The sequence below is a fragment of the Sinocyclocheilus anshuiensis genome, unplaced genomic scaffold (assembly GCF_001515605.1).
Source record: "Sinocyclocheilus anshuiensis isolate Anshui unplaced genomic scaffold, SAMN03320099.WGS_v1.1 scaffold306, whole genome shotgun sequence".
NCBI classification, from domain to species: domain Eukaryota; kingdom Metazoa; phylum Chordata; class Actinopteri; order Cypriniformes; family Cyprinidae; genus Sinocyclocheilus; species Sinocyclocheilus anshuiensis.
In genome coordinates, this window is record NW_015544175.1 from 248,026 (window position 1) to 269,808 (window position 21,783).

The 21,783-nt window shown below is 36.3% G+C and overlaps 1 protein-coding gene across 1 annotated transcript in view; it reads right to left on the reverse strand.

Annotated features, from left to right (window-relative positions):
- Positions 1-21,783, reverse strand: part of LOC107696116 (uronyl 2-sulfotransferase-like) — a 73,097-nt gene that overhangs the window by 12,329 nt on the left and 38,985 nt on the right. Inside the window, exons 3-6 of the mRNA XM_016496296.1 lie at positions 11,025-11,068; positions 5,827-5,982; positions 3,073-3,152; positions 2,786-2,939 (exon numbers count right to left, since the gene is read on the reverse strand). Coding sequence (XP_016351782.1) covers positions 2,786-2,939; positions 3,073-3,152; positions 5,827-5,982; positions 11,025-11,068 — 434 coding nt within the window. The remainder of the gene's footprint in view (positions 1-2,785; positions 2,940-3,072; positions 3,153-5,826; positions 5,983-11,024; positions 11,069-21,783) is intronic.

The window sequence follows — 21,783 nt, forward strand, 5'->3', positions numbered from 1 at the left end:
TGGATGAAAGAGCCAGGAGCAAACTTGTCAGAGATGTGACCAAGAGGCCTACAGCAACTCTGAAGCAGCTGCAGGAATTTATGACAAAGAGTGGTCATTGTGTGCATGTGGCAACAATATCACAAATTCCTCACAAACGTGGCTCGTATGGGAGGGTTGCAAGAAAAAAGCTACTCCTCAAGAAAGGCCACATGCAGTCAGACTGAGCTCTTCCAAAACACACCTTGAAGATTTTGAGGCAGATGAGACTAAAATTGAATTATTTGGCCTCAACACCAAACAATATGTCTGGCGGAAACCCAATACAGCTCACCATCCAAATAAAACCATTCCTACAGTAAAGCATGGAGGTGGTAATGTCCTGCTATGGGGGTGTTTCTCTGCAGCAGGGACTGGAGCATTTGTCAGGATAGAAGGAAAAATGGATGGCGCAAAATACTGTCAAATTCTTGAGGTACATGGTGTTATAACTTGGATGTTATAAGTTGCACTGAGTAAATACAGCTGGATAAAACAAAAATTGTGTCTGTCTTCATTTCAGGCTGCAAAGCAACAAAATGTGATTTTAAAGGGGGTGATTCTTTTCTAACCCACTGTATATATATGTGCGTGCATGTGTGTGTGTTTAGATGCTTACCAGGTAACCAGATGGTGTAGTAACCTACCAGTAGGGGCTAACTAAACTATGCTAACTAACCAAACCTTGACCCCTACTAAAAATATTCATAGATCTCTCATTCTTAAACAGACCAAAGGATGAGTTAACAGAGAAAAGGGCCTGGACTGAATTAACTAGAAACTTGAAGAAAAAAGTCCCAGGTAATGTTCCAGATTAATATGTGTCTGGGAAACTGGCCATTTATGTTTTATGAATAACAGATATTAGCCATAATTCTGTCACAATCCTTAGTCAACTGACGTAATTCTTCCAATAGTGCCAAGTTTTCATGTGATTGTCTTGAGTTTCAGAGCGTTTAGCAATGCAATTGACTTGAATACTGAATAAAAAGCAAGCATGACTAATCAATTCCTGCTCATTCTGCTCACATTGTCTGAGCTAATTTCCAAACATACAGCCAGACTAAAAGGTTAAAAGGTTCTATCTGACATTTTTGTCATATTCTTATTCTGTGACAACTTATTTATATTATGTGATTTTTTTTTAAGTTGTGTACATTTTAGGACTTTTTATTTAGAAAACAAAAAGGTTCTATCTACAAAGTCGAACTCTAACTTGGTTCTATAACGTTCTATCTGTGAGCCAATCAGCACTTCAAATGCACACAAGAGGACCAATCAGGAGCAACTTTCTTTGTCATGTTGCCGAACTGCTCTGTGACAGCAGGAAATATTAAATATTAAATATTTTATCTGTAAAATATTTTTAATTATATATAGTTAGTGAAACATTTTTCTATGTTTATTATCCCTTAAACGCATACCTCGGGTCTTTAGCAACCCAGGACGTCAGTGACTACCCTCCCCCTCATTCATTTCTTAAAGTCAGACATCAACCTTCTTAATATTCCTCAATCTATTCATTATAAACAATATAACAAAAAACAAAAAAGATAAAAGAATGTCTGTTTTCTGATTAATTTTTTTTTTGTAAAAAGTGTATAGGGTCATTAGCGACCTGAATAGTGTTAAGTATATTTTTCCTGCACAACAATTAAATGTCTGATGACTCAATAAGTGCAATTCACCTTTATTCCTCAAAGTGGCACTGTTTGATACACAATGATGACGTTCTTTTTCACTCATAATTACCACAGACAGAAAACAAATATTAAAATATCAGGAGAGTTTTCTGCTATTGCAGCAGAGATCCATCCGATATAGGTCCGGGTTTGCTAAAGAACCTAATATGTAATGATTGGCGAAACATTCATGCATTTAAGAGTTAAACTTTATGAAACAACTTTGCTGAAGCATTGTCTGTTTTCTTGCAGTTTAATGTCTTAAATTTGACAATATTAAGCCTTAAAGGTCAAATTGTCAACAATTTAATTAATGGGGTCTTAATTACAATTTACAACAATAAACGTTAGCATGTTATCTCGGCCATGGTGATCTCTAGAGAGAAAGCCATTTTACCTGTCCCACTTTCTGTGGAATAAAGTTCTGGTCAGATGTATTACAGTAGCTGCTTAAACTGTTCCTGCAATAATGTGTTTAATTATTATCCACCATATTCCTACCTAAAATTAACCTCTGCACTGGACAAAATATTTAGCACTGCCTTTTCTTGAGCACGAAAAAAACTTTTTCATCCTAAAATATGAAATAAATGTCATAGAAAGCATTAAATTGACCTTTCTCATACATGTCGACACATTGTTACAACACTAATTTTATGTTTTAAAAGAAATTATAAGTAAACTGTTTGTGTTTCTTGAAAATTATTGCTTCAGTTAATGTTTTGCGAGATAGAACCTTACATTTCCAAGCGGAAAATAATTTTTTTTAGAATTAGAAGGTTCTATCTGCATTTGACCTGTTCCAAAAATCCCCATTTACAAATTTGAGAGGATTTTGATATTGTACATTTAGAATACATTTAGGGTCATTTTCAAGTATGAAAGTGACTTGTTCCCCATTTAATTGTTGCTATATGGAATACAAAAACTTTGAAGCTCAATATCTCAAAACCACTCAGAATACAGCCAGAACCTTATAATTCCAAGGTGGCCAAATTCATTCTCAAGAAATAAAGTCAATAATGAAGAGGGAAATCCAAACAGGGATTAGGAGAAAGGGGAGGGATTTAGAAATAGCCTCTGACCAGATATCTCTCATCATCTTTCATCTGGGGTGTGCGGACCAAGTGATTCTGCTCCCCTCTCCAGTCCCCAAAACGACGAAAAAAGTAATTGGAGAGGAAACGGTTAATGGGATCCCTGATTATGTTTATGTAGACAGGCTGTTCTAGCCTAAATCTGAGAAAGAAAGAAACAAAGAGGATGAGCACTGAATTGTTCACCAACTTAATAGCAGCAAACAATGTTTGGCTGCGTTTTTATCTTGTACTTGATCAGATACATTTAGATAAATCATTCCTGATTTGCTTACCTTGTGAAATTGAGAAAGTGCACATGTCTGGTGTACAAAAAAGGCTGCGGAATAGTGCTAATGTTTCTCATCAAATCCACCTGGAAAGAAACCCACACAAATAAACAGATCGAAATACATGTTACATAACTATTCATGACCATCTCTTTATCCAACAACGCTGACAAAACAAAATAGCAATGGGGTATAACAAGTTACAACTGCAGAGCAGCCATTCAAAAAGTTGTATTTGGTAATAATAAAAATACAATTATTTTTTACAAAATGTAACCACTAGAAGCATACTGTATGCTGCAGAAAATATAATTATACAGTACATTATTCCTATCAAACAAATAAAACACTCATAAACTGAGACATAATTACACATAACTAATTCAAACTACTGTCCATCAGTCTGTGTACAGCATGATATAAGAACACAACCACATCAGACGTGTGCTACACTTTCTTCAGTTGCTATAAAACAATAATTCTTCAGACACAGCAATGCATCCATTTCAAAAAATGAAACCACAAATGCAAAAGCATTGCAAACAGACCTCATCTCTCTAAGTATCAGAATCAGACACACCAAGGAAACAATCCTCGTGTGGATGGTGCGTGGTCCAGTGGAAAGTTATTAGGTCATCTGATGAGGATGACTTCTCATTACATTAATGCTTCCTAATGAGGGCCAGCTGGGGCCCCAGTCAGCTCTGATAGAGCCCATGTGTCCCTAAATGCATGTTACAGTCTCTAAAAACATACACACACAGGCATAAGGAGACTTAACAATCCCTATAACGGATCACCATATGAAGAGTGGGATGGCGTAATACCATTCATACCAAAACCTAAACTTCTTTATGTTCCTCCCTCTCTTGACCCACATCTCCATCAAACAGCTAACCACACTGTAAAAAGTGCTCTACTCAAGCTTCTACTCAATTCGTTATCAAACGCTGCATCAAAGCCAAAACACACAAAGTCTGTAACAACCTGAGGTAGTGACATCATCTTAATGAGATCATTTCCTGTTCCGTAAACAGTTATATGGGCACACAGACGGCCATACACTGTACTAAGTGATGATAAAATAGGTGTTGGTAGGACCACATTATAAGTAACACCTTAGGTTGGGTAAAGCGGTCAGTGGTTTGGTGTCTTGAGATTAATTAAAAATACCTTATTAGAATGACATGATGCTTTATTTTGCTCACTATAACATAATTTAGGTCACTGTAGGCATGTATTTTAGACACGCCTGAAATAGAGATTTATTTTTACATACTATATATTATATGAGCAAATGTATATGTAATATATTTATCAGAATAAAATACATTTATAATGAATAAATTAATTCCAGCATTCTGCAAGGATGCATTACAATAATCAAATACTGACAGTAAAGACTAACATATCTGGAAGGGTCGTATGGACCATTTTTATGATGGTCCACCATTTATTGTAACATCAGAATCTTCAGAACTTCTCCATTTGAGTTCCATGGAGAGAAAGCCAGTCATACAGACTGCAATAACGTGAGTAAATTATATTAACTGACAGTTGACAGACTTTCATTATCCCTTTAATAACAAAACCTTGTTCTACACAATCACAAAGTAAATTGAACATTATGATTGATTGATGAAGAGGAGGTTTATTTGTTCTCATCTCGTTGAAAGGCCGGTTAAAAACAGACTGAACGTTCCCTCTATACACACAAATAAACTTTCTCCTCTAAAAGAGAGTTTTATGACCCTTATCCTGCAGTGAAATTTGCATTTGTTCAGGAGACTGTGCAGAAGCTCCAAGGCCACAAATAGGTAATCAGTCACAATCACAGTTGTCAGCCAGAGAAAACAAAGACTGGAAAATGCACTTAATGCGCAAAAGGAAAGATATGCTAACTAATTATGGACAACGGAGATGGGATAATTATCCAAGCAAGATCAGTGGTTTATTAGATAATAAAACTTGACTTGTGTATCAACGATCCCATCAAAACAAGATGTTAAATACTTGTTTATTAAGTACTTTAATCAATTTATTAAAAAAAGATGGACTGAGTACTCTATTTTAGCTGGAAGCATGGTATGAAGTTAAAAATGAACACAAACACTCCAGCATTTAGGACAGTTAGTTTTTCTGATGGCAATAGAACCTGTATGTGTTTTGAGCTAACCAATGTAAATACACACATTTAATATTAGCTTTGAGTATTTACTGTACATCTAACCAGTTTACTCTCTAAAACCTATGAATAATGTAACACTCACAAAATCATTTTATTCAAGAAGTTCCCATAATGTCCAGACAGAATAATGTGTGTACTCCTGGATATGGACAGATTTCCAGTGAAAAATGTATTCATTTTCACATTAGTCACTTTTATTTCACTCTCCCACTGAACAAACGTATATGAGTGTTATTTAATTAGCTTATTTATTTTAGCTTTTCATAAGTTGAGTTTAGCAGTGTAGAGGTGTGACGGCTTGACTCGACCCAAACAGGATGACAGAATGTTTTCTTTTCCTCTCCGCAAAGGGAGGAAAGTGTGTGTTTTTCTCCACAATGAGTGCCATTCGGATGTGTTTCATTGCCGCTGGCATTCAGAGAGCACTTCCCTTGGCAAACACCTTTATTTAATCACATCAGCAAGTTTTCATCATAGTATGCTTTTTATCTTGCTATACTTTTTCTTGCTATACAATTTCTCAGAAGCATTAGTTGCCTCATACACACACACACACAGCCCCATCCACTGACCTGCTCATGCTTTGTTAGTCTGGTTTTGTTATGGATGTCAGAGGACACCAGGTTAAACTGGTGCTTTTCTGCCAGAATCCTCAGCAGCAGGACGACTGTCCGACTTCCACACTTGCCAACCCTGTTGTAGATCACCTGACTTGGAAATGGCAGATCCTAGACACACAGACATTGAAATACATAGTTAGAAAAAAAAATCTGACTGACATAAATATTTTTATATTGTGGTCAATTATTGCTGACCACAATATAAAAATATACTGGGTGATGGCAAAAGTTATTGAGATTAGTGGACACAATAACATATCCAGTAATAGCTCATACTGATACATTTAAAAATAACTGCTTTTATAAATATATAATGAATAAACAAACAAACTAACTAACACACAAAGTCCAATACTGGAATATGGTGCTGATATTGTGCATGTCTAAAAGAAAGAAAGAAAAAAAAAGAAAAGAAAGAAGCTTTACAACTCTGAATAAAGTAGTCAGATATTCCAAAATGTCAACCAACTGCAAACTTGAGGAAGATCTGTAACAAGTATGTTTAATACTTATGAATATTAAGACACTTCCTGTGCCTTTACTAATAAGTACATTTAAAGGGATAGTTCACCAAAAATGACAATTTACTTTTTGTTTCAAACCTAAATGAATGTCTTTCCTCTACTCAACACAAAAGAAGATATTTTGAAGAATGTGGGTAGCCAAACTGTTGCTGGTCCTCAGTGACTTCCACAGTATTTTTTTTCCATACTATGGAAGTCAATAAGGACCATCCACTGTTTGGTTACCCACATTCTTCAAAATATCTTCTTTTATAATTAACAGAAACATACAGAACATTCATATAGGTTTGGAACAACTTGAGGGTGAGTAGATGATGACATAATTTTCATTTTGGGGTGAACTATCCCTTTACGTAAGTATATGAGTCAAGTCACCTTTTCTTCTATAGCACTTTATACAATGCAGGTTGTGTCAAAGTACCTTCACAGTGATGAACAGGAAAATAGCAGAATCAATAAAAAAAACTCAACTATGGAGACCATAAAGCTCTAAAAGACAACAGTGTCAATATTTAGCTCAAGTCAGTTCAGTGTTGGTTCAGTACAGACAAGCTTGATTTTAATTTTGATCACAATTTCTGCTTCTCTCATTTTAAATATAATTGTGCAATATTTGCCTGTTGGTTATTTCTCCCAAAAACTTTCATTTTAATTTAGCATTTGCATTATCTTGCATTGGTAAGTGAGCAACATTTAGTACACAGCACAGAAACAATCCCCCTGGAATAACCTGGGGTTAAGTGACTCACTCAATGACACAATGGTGATGGTAGCTCGGGTGTGGGACTAAAAGCTTCCCGTTTCCAGCCAAGACCCAGATTATTTACTACTCCACACAACTCTAAGAATGATTCTTCAAGAGCAAGTCAGAGGAAATGTGTAAATTCCTGGACGAACATCCAGTGTGGAAGGAGGGATGGAATTCCCTGTAGGCCAGCATCCTAGATGAAATTGGGGTTTGGATAGCTTCTCTGTCCCGTGTGTGTGTGTTTGTATGAGAAATTCTCCTGAGAGAAAACATTTGCGTCAAAAGCAGTGTGACAGAATTGTGTTTATGTTTGAAAGTGTGACAAGGTTTTTAACTTGACTACAATAGTCACTCTTACTTTTATTTAGGTCTGTAAACACTACCTAAACAAGACCCCCTCATGCCTTTCATTATTTGTTCTCTCTCAGTCTCATGCGCCCTAATGTGGAACAGAAATAACACATACGGTTCAAGTTCACAGAGAATGCTCTCTTTTCACCTCACGTGCACACAACAAACACACACACACACACACACACACACACACACACACACACACACACACACACACACACACACAAAAGAGGCCTTGTGTGAGCCCAGCTGCCTTGCTAATTCTCCCACATCCCGTTTTCCTTCACTCAGTCGCCATTTCCTTCCATCTTTAGACATTTATTCCTTTCTCACTCTTCTTTTTCCCCTTGAGTAATATGAAGATAATCACACTTCTGAATTTCGTCTCTTAGCTCATTATTACTCTGAGGAAATGTCCATGTGTATACACCTTCCTTTTCTTCTAATGCTAAATAAATGCATCCTCCGATTTTTAGATTGTTTTGTTTTAGAAGCCGTTTATAGATGCATTACATTTACACCTTTCAGAATTTGGGGATCAGTAAGATTTTATTTATTTATTTTTTAAATATTTTTATTCAGCAAGGATCCACTGAATTGATCAAAAGTGACAGTAAAGATTTTTACATCGTTTAAAAAAATCTAATAAATGCCGTTCTTCTCAAGTTTCTATTCAGCAAAATAAAAAAAGAAAGTATCATGGTTTCCACAAACATTTCAAACTGTTGTGCTGTTTTAAAATGTGAAATGTATCTTGAACACCAAATCAGCATATTAGAATGATTTCTAAAGATCATGTGATACTAAAGACAGGTGTAATGGCTGCTGAACATTCAGCTTTGCCATTACAGGAATAAACTATATTTAAAATATATTGAAAAAGCAAACAGTTATTTTAAATTGTAATAATATTTCATATAGTTCTGTTTTTACCGTATTTATTATAAAACAAATGCAGCAGTGGTGAGCTGGGCTCTTTTAAGAGATCATTTCAAAAACCTTTTAAATTACCTCAAACTTTTGAATGGTTGTGTAGATTTATGGATTTAGTAGAAGCTTTTACCCCAAACAATTCAATGCATTCGATTTTCTATTTAACGGCACATAATCAGTACAGGCACACAAATCGAAGCTGTGGTCTTGATGTTGCTAGCACCATACTTTAGTTACAGAGATGCTGGTAGTGGCAACTTGTACAGTGAAAAAAATGGAACTGACATACTTTGCTGTTGCATTTTTGTATTATGTCTGTGCACCCTATGATAAGTATGTGGCGCTCTTGATAAATCTGTAAACGTCTGCTCAGAGTTTATGTGCTAACAGACTCTGAGCTTGTTTTTCCACAGCTGTGAGATGTTAATACTGGTTGTTATCATTGCTGGCTTGGGGTCTTTTAGTAACTGCGGGGGGTTTTAGCTACCAAAGACTTTACAGATCCACACTAAACATTATTACCTAGGAAAATAGTGAAGATTTACATGGACAGGTACATCTTTTTATAGTGAACAAAAGTGGTCCTTGTAGAAAGGGGATGATTTACTCACATGCACACATTGAACTGGACTTTGATTACATTACTTTCACATTCAGGAAATCATATTTTCCAAATGTTTTACTCTGAGCTGTAAAATGTTATATATATATATATATATATATATATATATACACATGCGGTTTCAACCACATTCTTGTGCACATCTGTCTCTATGGTAAGACAGTGATTCTGTATATGTGTGTATATATATATATATATATTTATTTATTTTTTTTTTTTTTAAGTGAATAGTATGCTAGTAAAATATTCCAAATTTCCTAACACTGAGTACAGATCTGTTCCCCAAGCAAATAAGGCTAAAGTGAACATAGTTTATCTCTTATTAAATCACATCAAGCTTAAACAGTATAATTAAATATGGGTCTGTTTGAGTCTCTCTGTCTTTGGACAGCTGCTGATGCACACAGTCTCATCTTTGTAGCTCAGCCTCAGAGTCAAAGATCAGCTTCAGTCTTAAAAGAGACCAGTGAAGAAACTCTTTTGTCTTCTCTTTCTTATCATCCTTATCTTCATCCACTTTTTCTTGAAAATGTCTTAAATCTCTGCATATCTTGCAGATGTGTTTTGCGGGATAGTTTGATTTCGGATAATTAATTTGTGATGAAAGGTTTTGAAAATGAATTATTCAATGTTAATTAATGTTGCATTACGTAAGTTTTGCCTCTTTGTCGCCATCTCTGATGGAAACCTGCAATTGCAGTTATTTGCAGAATTATCTTCTTTACGTGGGTTGTGCATCGGTACGGCTCCTCATAAAAAGTAAATCTAACGATTGCAAAGTTAGCTCGGATCACGTCCAAAAAAAAAAAAAATGCAAAGACCAACAGAAAACATTTTTACAAGTTTTTCTTTACGTGGGTTGTGCATCAGCACGGCTCGTCAGTGCAGATGAATCTAATGTGTGTATGTGTGGGCTGTCAGTCAACGCACCAGTGTGGATATCCACACTGAATACTTTTTACACACACATACATACAAATCTGCTGTTACTTCAACTGTGGATTGTTTAGAGAGAAGATCCTATAAAATATAACATGCACTACAAAACTTTCCCTTTGACATTGACAAACACCCTCTAAAACACAATTTACTGTAGTGCAGAGAAATGAGAGTTATTCTGGAATTATTTTTAACCACAAAACACTGATCACAATCACAGTTATAAATATTTTCAAATCTACAGGGAATTTAAACCAAGTGAATTTGGTTTTGCACATGTAACAAGTGCTTTAAGACTCAACTTAAAACAACTGTTTCCTTGAACACATATAAATGACTCGTTTTTCAACAAGTCTCTATAAAGAAAACCATCGACAAACCACAGTGATGGCTTCAACCCTACTATTATGAAACCGTTCCATCGTTCATCCTCTGAGTAAACCCAGCTGAAACTTTCACTGGGTTTAACCTCTTTTGCAGAGTGTGTGTAATAACACTCATCTTAAATCAAGTTTGTTCTTTCCACTCATTCTATTTCATGTTCTCGCTCTCTCTCGCTCTAATCTGTACATCAGCAAACAGAGCTGTCGTCCCTCTGTAGGAAATGCTGATAAGATGAGCTGTCATTAGTGTGTGGTGAGTTAAACCTTTGTTTTCCCAGACAATTTTAAACATTAAAAAAAACAAAAATAATATTTTGAGGCTTTTAGATATATGCATATATCGTGTCTGATATATGCTAGCGTACTCCAAATGTTGACAAAATACAATAAAATAATATTCATCAAAACATTTCATGGGATTGTTAAGTGTGAATGTGTGTGTGTGTGTGTGTGTGTGTGACCTTCCATTTATTGTCAAATCTGAGGAAATGAATCTACAATAAATACTAAGTCTTGAAATGATTTCCTCTAGTGTGAGAAGGCCAAAATAACAGGACAATTGCAGACAGGGATGTTGTGTGCAGTACATTTTGAACTGGAGGAAAATGAGAGAGAAAAGTAGTTTGATAATGCACAAAACTACTTACCCTTGGTGTAGGAGGCCCGTGGTCGTCAACAAAAGTTGATTCTCCTGTAAAGAAAATTGAGTGTCAGAGTGAGCTGCTTACATCAAACATCTGTTATTTAGTAAATCATAAGCTTAGCGAGCAATGCAGACAAAACAAAATGTTTTAGCGCATTCAGTGAAAAACTGCATTTTGAAATAGAACAGATTCAGCATCTGAGAAGTATCAGCACTAAAAATCTGCATGGGAGCCAGATGACATCCACTACGAGGAAACGGAAGAAGTGTGTTTCTGTGGGTGTTTTTGAGAGAGAAACAATCTCCTAATGCAACGCCTTCTGTGGTACAGTAGTGGCTGAAAAAGAGGAGACACTCTTTCATCTCAAACAAGGGTCTTCTTTTTAACCTCCACTCCGGATGGCACGCTGGAAACAGTGCTGTTCTTCCTGTGTTAAAGGGATAGTTCACCCAGAAATTAAAATTCCACCATCATTTACTCACCCTCAAGTTGTTCCAAACCTGTATGGGCTTCTTTCTTCTGTTGAACATAAAAGAAGATATTTTGAGGAATGGGGGTAACCACAGTTGTTGGTCCCCACTGACTTTTTATAGTATGGAGAAGAAGAAAAAAAAAGTCAATGGGGACCAGAAACTGTTTGGTTACCCACATTCCTCAACACATCTTCCTTTATGTTCAGAAGACGACATTCATCGGGTTTGGAACAACTTGAGGTTGAGTAAAGCCTAAAGTATACTTTGGTTTTTACGTATACGGGAGAGTCCTTGTATAGTGCGTGTGATGCAAATTTCATCACCAGAACAGTATGCGCATACTGTACGCGCACCATTCGATTTTTGTAACCGCACGTACTTTGCGTGCGCAGTTCACACATGTGCATTGACTTGGTTTTGCACTAATCAGTTGTAGCAATACTGGCCCGGGCCATTGTTTCACTGTAGAAAACAAAATTAAAAAGAGAGGGAACAACAACAACAACAAAATAGCGGAGAACGCAACAACAACAGACAGCCACAATGACGAGCACTTGTGTGAGAGGGTTATGAGATAGCAGCCACTTTAATTTAAAAGAGTACAAAAACATTTATATCGGTCATAACTTCTGGAGACAAATAGAGCAGACGCTGGACAAAGATGAAGCTTTCTAGAGCACGTGTCGACCGCCTGCATTCGTGTACACCTCTAATGGACTATACTTTGAAGGCTACGTGCAAGACTTGGGCCTTAAATTATGACAGATTTTATATTTTTTTTGGGTGAACTATATCTATTTAAAGGGACAGTTCATCCAAAACATGATAATTCATTGATTAATTACCCTCATGTCTTTTAAAACCCGTACAACTTACTTTCCTCTTTGGAACACAAAATCAAATATTTATTGCAAAATGTGAAAGTTGCTCTATTCCATGCAATGAAAGTGAATAGTGACCACAGCTGTCAAGTTAGATTTTTACTGAATCATAAACTACATTTCAGTCTTTTCCTCACACAAACTATCATATGGCTTTCGAAGACTTAAAAAATATGTGCTCAAGTCAAATGGACCATTTTTATGATGCTTTTATGTTTTTTTTTTTTTCACTTTCACTGTATTGAATAGAACAGCTCAGAAAGCTAAACATTTCCGTTTGTGTTTCATGCAAGAAAGACAGTCATACAGGCTTGAGTGACATGAGGGTGAGTAAATTATGACAGTATTTTCATTTGCACATTAAGGTGCACTGTTCCTTTAATGCTATCTGTTGTGACTGCCGGTGTCTGTCTGCTGAATAAATAACTCATCCAGCAACACAGAGCTGCTATACTTCTCAGCCTATCTTCAACTTTCTCAGTATGGGGCTGAGTAAAAGAAATAGATATTCATAGACAAAGATCAATGCGTTCTCATCCTCCAAGCAAGAAGTCATAAATAGTTTCGGCACAGATAAATCACAACCTAATAGAAGGTGACATGCAGAGCACAAACTACTGTTCAACAGAGAGATTGTACTGTTCCAGAGTGATGGTGTCAGCAATGTAACATCTTTGCTATATGCAAGTATAAGCAAAAATACTCTCCTGAGGCATAATTCTTACATTTACTAAATTATATAAACTACCATTCAAAAGTTTGGGGTTGGTAAGATTAAAAAAAAAAAAAAAGTTTTTGAAAGAAGTCTCTTATGCTCAGCAAGTCTGCATTTCTTTGATCAAGAACAGTAAAAACATTGTGATATAACAATTTAAAATAACTGTTGTCTATTTTAATATATTTTAAAATATAATTTATTCCTGTGATGGCAAAGCTGAATTTTCAGCAGCTATTACTCCAGTCTTTAGTGTCACATCCTGATATTTCAGAAATAATTCTAATGTGTTAACTTGGTGCTCAAGTAACAGTTCTTTGTATAATTATCAATGTTAAACACAGTTGTGCTGCTCAATATTTTTGTGAAAACCATGACACATTTTTTCAGGATTCTTTGACGATTAGAAAGAAAAAAAAAACAGTTCTTTGAAATAGAAATGTTGTAACATTACAAAATGTCTTTATTGTTTGATCCCAAAACCTTGACCCCAAATCAAGGTCAAGGGGATCTAAATAGATCTCATATCACATATCTCGGTTTCTCTGTAATCCATACAACCTCATGTTCCTGTTTTAGCGGCTGCTGTCAGCACTGAAATCTTGGCCATATGTCTTCTTAAACATGCACACTATGTGTACACTACACTCATGTGGACTCATATGCTGCTGAATGACACACAAGATATGAAGAAGTTGATTCAGTCCACTTATCCACAGTCTATTGTTTACAAATGAGGAGCATCACTAGTGTTGCTTTCGTCAACGAAAATTATGACTAAATATCATCGTCAACGAACCTTTATCACGTGACGAAAACGAGACGAGACGTAACATAAATGCTGGTCATGTGACGATGACTATAATTAAATGTATAATGCAATATTGTTGACGAATAAAAACGAGACTAAATGTGGTTTACAAAATAAAAACTATGCTAAAATGTCTCCATTTTCGTTGACCAAAACAAGACGAAACGAAATGTTATAACGTTATTTCGTCTCGTTTAGTCGCGTTATTATTATTATTTTGCAGTATTTCTGTTTCCTGTGTCTCACTTCAGGGGCTGCATCAGGTCGCACTGCGCAGACGCAGGCGACGTCACTTCCTCAAGCCCCACTCGCGCATTATTTAGAACAGTGTTTCCCAACCGGGGTGCCGCGTCTGTCGAGAGCAGGGGAGCCGTGTAAAAAATCCTTTTTTAATATTTTTAAATTGCTAAAATGTAAAAAAAAAAAAGCAGCTATTATATAATATCCATTTCTAATGTCGCCAATAATTAAGAGATGCACTGAAATTCCGGCTGCCGAAAATTAGTTAATCACAACCTAATAGAAGGTGACATGCAGAGCACAAACTACTGTTCAACAGAGAGATTGTACTGTTCCAGAGTGATGGTGTCAGCAATGTAACATCTTTGCTATATGCAAGTATAAGCAAAAATACTCTCCTGAGGCATAATTCTTACATTTACTAAATTATATAAACTACCATTCAAAAGTTTGGGGTTGGTAAGATTAAAAAAAAAAAAAAAGTTTTTGAAAGAAGTCTCTTATGCTCAGCAAGTCTGCATTTCTTTGATCAAGAACAGTAAAAACATTGTGATATAACAATTTAAAATAACTGTTGTCTATTTTAATATATTTTAAAATATAATTTATTCCTGTGATGGCAAAGCTGAATTTTCAGCAGCTATTACTCCAGTCTTTAGTGTCACATCCTGATATTTCAGAAATAATTCTAATGTGTTAACTTGGTGCTCAAGTAACAGTTCTTTGTATAATTATCAATGTTAAACACAGTTGTGCTGCTCAATATTTTTGTGAAAACCATGACACATTTTTTCAGGATTCTTTGACGATTAGAAAGAAAAAAAAAACAGTTCTTTGAAATAGAAATGTTGTAACATTACAAAATGTCTTTATTGTTTGATCCCAAAACCTTGACCCCAAATCAAGGTCAAGGGGATCTAAATAGATCTCATATCACATATCTCGGTTTCTCTGTAATCCATACAACCTCATGTTCCTGTTTTAGCGGCTGCTGTCAGCACTGAAATCTTGGCCATATGTCTTCTTAAACATGCACACTATGTGTACACTACACTCATGTGGACTCATATGCTGCTGAATGACACACAAGATATGAAGAAGTTGATTCAGTCCACTTATCCACAGTCTATTGTTTACAAATGAGGAGCATCACTAGTGTTGCTTTCGTCAACGAAAATTATGACTAAATATCATCAGACTCCAGGGGAGAGTCATTCAGGTCACCAGGCTTGGAAATAATTGGAGACCAAAGCAGCAGAAATGCAAACCGTAAACAGAGGACTTCTGCAATGATTAGTGTAGGCCAGTTGCATGAAACAGAGAGTGGGCGAAGGCTGGAAAGAAATCAAACAGTGGTGCATTTCTGTCAACTTTGTTCATGGGTTGTGTTGAAGCCGATTCAAAGTTTGCTTTGGTTATGAGAGGATCATTAATAACCTATAATTAAGACACAAAAAGTCAAAAATGCCATTGATGGAAAAAGCCACTAACTTGGAATACTCACAAACACTAAAGTCACCAGCAAGAACATTCAAAAATAAAATCAATCGTTCACGTAAAAGTAGCCTTTTTTTGGCTTGGCTTAGGCATGCTGCTGTTTGTATCGGAATTCCATAAACGTATGCTTTCGGCATGTAATGTTTAATTTGAGTTATGAAATTGGTGACTCTGTAAAGTATGGTTTAGAGATGAGGAGAGCCAGAAATACTCCACAGACGAAGCAGGAAGCCGCACAGGGTCGATGTCTCGGTTGTGAGGTACTGTGAAACACAAAAGCCACAGGCTATTTTCATTTAGTCTCGTTTTCAGATCACATCCTGTAATAGTCTGTCACCGCAGGTAGAACATTCTCAAGACGTTTGAGGACTGAAGGACATTCTGAACATGAAGATTAAAGCAAGAAACATCTGGCTCTGGCTCACCATTCTTGTGAACTCAAAGGATGATTTGATCTGATTTTAGGGAACAAGCAAGCCAACCATCCAAAGCAAACAATGTCAGTGTGAACCTGTTGTCGACTGATGGCCCTCAATGAAATAAATGTATTAACTTCCATAAAATGTGTAATATATATTTTTTTTCACTCACAAAGTTATACTTCATAATTCACAAAGTAATACATACACAGCTTCTCAATATACCTGTATTAAAAAAAACTAATAAATGCAAAAAGATAATACCAACCAGACCTGCAGTCTATAAGTGACAGCAAAACCGTAATATTATTATTTTTTTTTTTACTTTTTTTATTGTTGTATTTAGAATTTATTTTTTAATGTGGCATCTTTAAGTCAGATGCCATTATATTCAGAATCTTCTATACTATTTGCTCACAATTAAATGGAATTTAAACTACTTTCATTTCAATAACCAATGTTATACTAATTGTTCAATAAAAAGTTAAATTGCTCTTGAACTCATCAAACCTTTGATACAGCTGATTTATACAAATGTGTGCTTGAAAAAATATGTATATATATATTTATATATAGCTAAATAATATAACTAAGAATGCAAATGTATATAGCTAAATAATATAACCAAGAATGCAAATGTATATAGCTAAATTAGCTCCGGATGAGGAGTTTACTTGCCAGAATACGCTTGAACTACGACCTTACAAAAGTCTCAGTTGATCTCATTGTCTTACACCTGCACTGTACTCAATGAAGTAAGTGCTTTAGTGGGTGTGTGACAGACAGACTGACAGCACACTTATGCACTCTCACACTCCTGCTGGTGTGTCAGCAGCACTAACATGACTGAGACGAGAACATATGGCTGAGGGTTAGAGGGTCCTGAAATAATGACATCAGTTTAGTTAAACACACCCTGTTTAAATAACATCAGACTTATTTTTTATTATTTTAGACACCATCATATTCCACTCCCCCCATGTCATAAAGAAGAGTGCATGTTTCTTATTCTGTGTGGCAACACGAGTGCTTCTAGCCGTATGTGGTCAGACTTCACTCAACCCTTTGATTTAGCATGTAGGAGTGGCCTGACATTAAGCCCATCGATCTAATGACAGTGGGGGGTTTAAGAGTCTCCACCCAGTACTGTTATTCTATAGGTCTGACCCTGTTACTACCTACCAAATGTGGTAGACCTGATGGACATCTGCTTTCCTTTTTTATAAATAATTGCTATGTTTTGTTGTTTTAGGAACCATCGCTGAGTGAGGTCTAAGCAAAATCCCTTTAAGGCAAGTCATGTCACTCGGCGGCCATCTTTGAAACGCCTCTCGGGCATGCAAGTGCAGCTCTTATCTCTTTGAATGGGGAAACATCAAATTCTCCAAAACTGTTCACTAAGCTTACGATTAAATTTCATACTTGAAATCACCAATGAAATCTGACAACAACTGTGTCATAAATGCGGTTTCTTTTGCTCAAATAGCGGTATAAAAAGCTTATTTTTCAGGCTAGATCAGCCAGTGCGCATGCGCAGTCCTAAGCGCATGTCTCAGAGCGTTGACTGTTTCTATAGCAACCGGGACTTCTAACGGCAGCTGCAGTGACGTGCTGACTTTACCAATTAGCGATTGGCTCCTTTGCTCAGAAGGCGGTGCTTCATTCGATAGAGCGGCCATATTGATTGTTGCATTTTTCCCCATTCAAAACTATATGAGTGACACGTCTTGGGTATTCTATAGTCTTTGGTCTAAGTCCTTGAAGGAGTCTAGAAAGCTGTGTCAGGATTTATAAGGTGGCTTATGTCTAATGTTAGCATGGGCATGACTGATTCAAGCTCTTATGATTCATTTGTGAGGCTTTAATTCAAAAGTACACCATATTTATGCCACACATAACATCTCTACGTAGTGCTCCCCACATACTGACTAGGAGATCTTTACAGTTCATTGCACTTGACTCACGCTGATTAGGCGTTTGTGCAGTTGTGCAGAATTTTTGTGGAAAACCTTTGTACATTTTTTTCAGGATTTTTTTTAAATGTAAAGTTAAGAGAAATGTAAAAGTATTTGCTGTCACTTTATACTATCACTTTTAATAAGCAGCACAACTGTTTTTAATTTTGATAATTAGATTTTTTTTCTTAAGCACCAAGAATGATTTCTGAAGGATCATGTGACACTGAAGACTGGAGAAATGGCTGCTGAAAAATCAGCTTTGCCATCACAGGAATAAGTTACATTTTAAAATACAATAATAATAAAAAAATATTTTAATTGTAATATATATTATATATATATAATGTTAATATAAAAAAAAGTCATGTAAGTTTAGTTATATATAAATGTATAGATATTTTGTCCAAGTGGAAACTCCTAAATTTAAAGATAATGACTGTTGCAATCAAAATAAACATGATTTGGATCATTTATAATATGCATGTGTCTTTTGTGTAACCTATGGTCATGATAAATGTCAAACAACTGTATCTCATTTAAGAGGAGGTAAAACAAAGTTACAAATATTTTCTAGATCTAAACCACCGCTAATCAGAATCAGAACTAGTTCAAAAGGGAATGCTGTATAATAAAGAATAAGATCTGATTCAAGCTCATGATGTTAAATTACTCTGTTTGCTTTTATGGAAAACACAAAACCCAAACATATTAACAAAAGCAGTAAGTGCAACCAGAAAGAAATTTGCTGCTCAGCGTAAGGTTATATTTCTCAGATGGTTCCTGAAAAATTCATCCAGTGAGGGAAACAGAAAGTAGGTAGAGGTCAGAAACAATTCAAGCATCTGGTTTTCAGTTGCATTATTTCCTTGAATTGGCTATATTGTACATACCTCTGTTCACCTGCTCTGGCCCTAGCCTTGCCTTACAGGACGTGTGCAGCGCTGTGTCCACATATACTGACCTGTGCTCTTTCCCATACTTTCCTACAAAAGAAGTCACATGAAACCACCATTTACAAATAGACCACTAATCAGGGACTTTAGGATTTGCTTAAGTGTAATCTAGGAATATCAAAAACTCAACCCAAGTGTCATTTTCAGCTTACTGGAGTATCTTTTGTGCTATTATGCATGACAACCAATTCTGGACATATTGTATTTGCAAGTAGCTAAAATCTTAAATGACAGATTATCAATTCATACATTCCCTGGCAAACGAAATCAACTGAAGTTTTAAATCGGTGCCATTCAAAAGAGAAACTGTGAATACAGCATTGAATTGTAGCTTGAAACTCTTTCGTCTGCTCTTAATGACAGGAAATATGTTAAATAAACTATCCGAAGGGAGATCCCATTCAGAGTTTTTCTGCAAATTTCCTCTAAAGCAGACATTTGTTGTTTTTTTATGACTTTGCAAAATAGCAATATTTTTAGCAAGTCATTGAATCCAAACACATTCATATGTTTTTCTCATCATTGGCGCCCACACAGAACTCTTTTCTGGGGTCGGCCAAGTGTATCTGAGCACCTGGGATAAACCAGGAAGAGCCTGTTAAAAATGGTCCACTTGAATGTGACCTTTGACCTCTAATGCACATACATCTACAGCTAACATATAGGCAGAAAACAAAAAATAAACAAAATAATTTAATCAGTAAGAGAGTTTTTTATAAGCACAGGTGCAACTCAAGGTTACTACCAAAAACCAGAGTGTATGAAACCCTAATACACTCTGACAGGAGCCTCAATGACATAAACACAAATGGCGGACACACATGCTAATGCACTTACGCACGTGCACGTGGCTTACTAAGTAAAACCTGAAGGAAATGACTATGGGATTTAAGTAAGCTGTGGAGTATACTAAGTGCTAACAGTTGTAAGTTTCCTGAACTTTGTGAAACGGATCCATCCCCATAGACTCACAGCTACTTTTACTAGGGATGCTCCAGTCTTCAGTGTATTCTACAGCCATACACTGGCACAAAACAAGCTTGTGACATCCATAAACCACAAGGTTAAGAGAACATCAGTGGCAGGACAAAAGCATAACACATAGCGGCAGAAGGAGCTGGAGGGTCTTTACTTTCCTAAGCAACAAGACACAAATAGAAACCCAGTTGGGTTCTTAACGCTGAGGTATTTTCATTTCAGCAAGTCTACTGACAGTAAAAGGGAGGGTGTGGCATTTATGTCTTTAAATGTGTATTTAAATACGTCTCCCTATGGCCGAATGTAGTCACAACTTACAATACACTGCCACACATGGAGTGACGCTTGGTCACATGGTGAACTAGTCATCTAACAGCAAGCTAAATTATTTCTTACGATGCAAGGACATGTCTTCAGTAAACATCTCCTTAGAAATGCACCAATTCGTGTTCAGGTGCACATCCCTAGTCTACTCTTCAAAATTTCCCAGAGTTTCTGGAAGCATGGCAGACCCATATGGAATTGGCCATACATGTGCTGGAATCTGTGTATGTCAAACAGAGCCGTCAGCACATTAAAAATCTCACTGGAGTACTGACAAAAACATGAAGAGTACATCAAGTAAACCTGTCAGCACTAGAAATTGTGATGTGATCCTGCAGGTCAACTGGGGTAGTTGGTCATACTTAGTGTAATGCATATTTTCAGCCCGGTATTGAACCCAGCATTGGGTTTGGATGGCTTTACTTGCAAAATAACCTCTGATTGCTTGGAAAATGTAATGGTACTGGGCTTCATAAGACAGCAGCAATGGCTTCAATCTCAATTTCCTGGTACTCAACACATGATGCAGTTCCAAGTCTAGCTGACAAGATCTTGAAGACGGAGAGAGGGACACAGCAGCTCTGCCTCAATGTCATGACAAATGAGTCTTCACTTTTGCTAGAATAGATTTATTATCATGTGGGGAATGTTCTACCCTGTGGCTGTAATGGCCTGTGGAGAGACTGTAAATGATTCAATCCGTTAGCAATATGGCCAGTTTCGGTTCAGAAGATGTGAGGTGTACCATGGGATACATATATTTAGCACATATGAATTGCTGCACATATTTTGAATTACGGTTGTCCACTGTACCTTTTTATAGATATGCTAAGATGTTACACAGGGTTTAGTTGAAGTTTCTGATCTCTTTGACATTTTTAAAGGGGTCCTATTATGCTTTTTCACTTTTTGAATTTTAGTCAGTGTGTAGTGTGTATGTTTGGGCATAAAAAAAGATCTTCAAAGTTACAAATCTCAAAGTCCACTCCAAAGGGAGATATTTCGTTTTTTAAAAATCCCTTTTCAAGAACTACAACGAATGGCTCGTTTGGACTACAGCGTTTGTTTTCCGGGTTTTGTGATGTCACAAAGCGGTCCATTAGAATATCATTAAAATAAATCCCACCTACGAAAATTCGAATGGTTGGGGGGTGGGAAGGGGCGAGGTCATGGTTAGAACGCTTGGTTGAGTGCGTCAGACAAGACGACGACGAAGAAGTGGGGAAACCTCGATCTCTACCACTCCAACAGTGCCTCCTGCTGCTATATATGCTGCCTGGGAAACACTGGTGTATGGTATAAATAAATTCAACTGTATAACAGTTTCACTGCAATTCATGTTATAATGTTAGAATTAAAGAACTATAAACCCCCCCCCAAAAACCTAACTTTACCACTCTAATATGTCTTGAAATATTCGTGTGTGCTAAGGTTCTGCGTAGTGTTGCTTTCGTCAATGAAAATTATGACTAAATATCGTCGTCAACGAACCTTTATCACGTGACGAAAACGA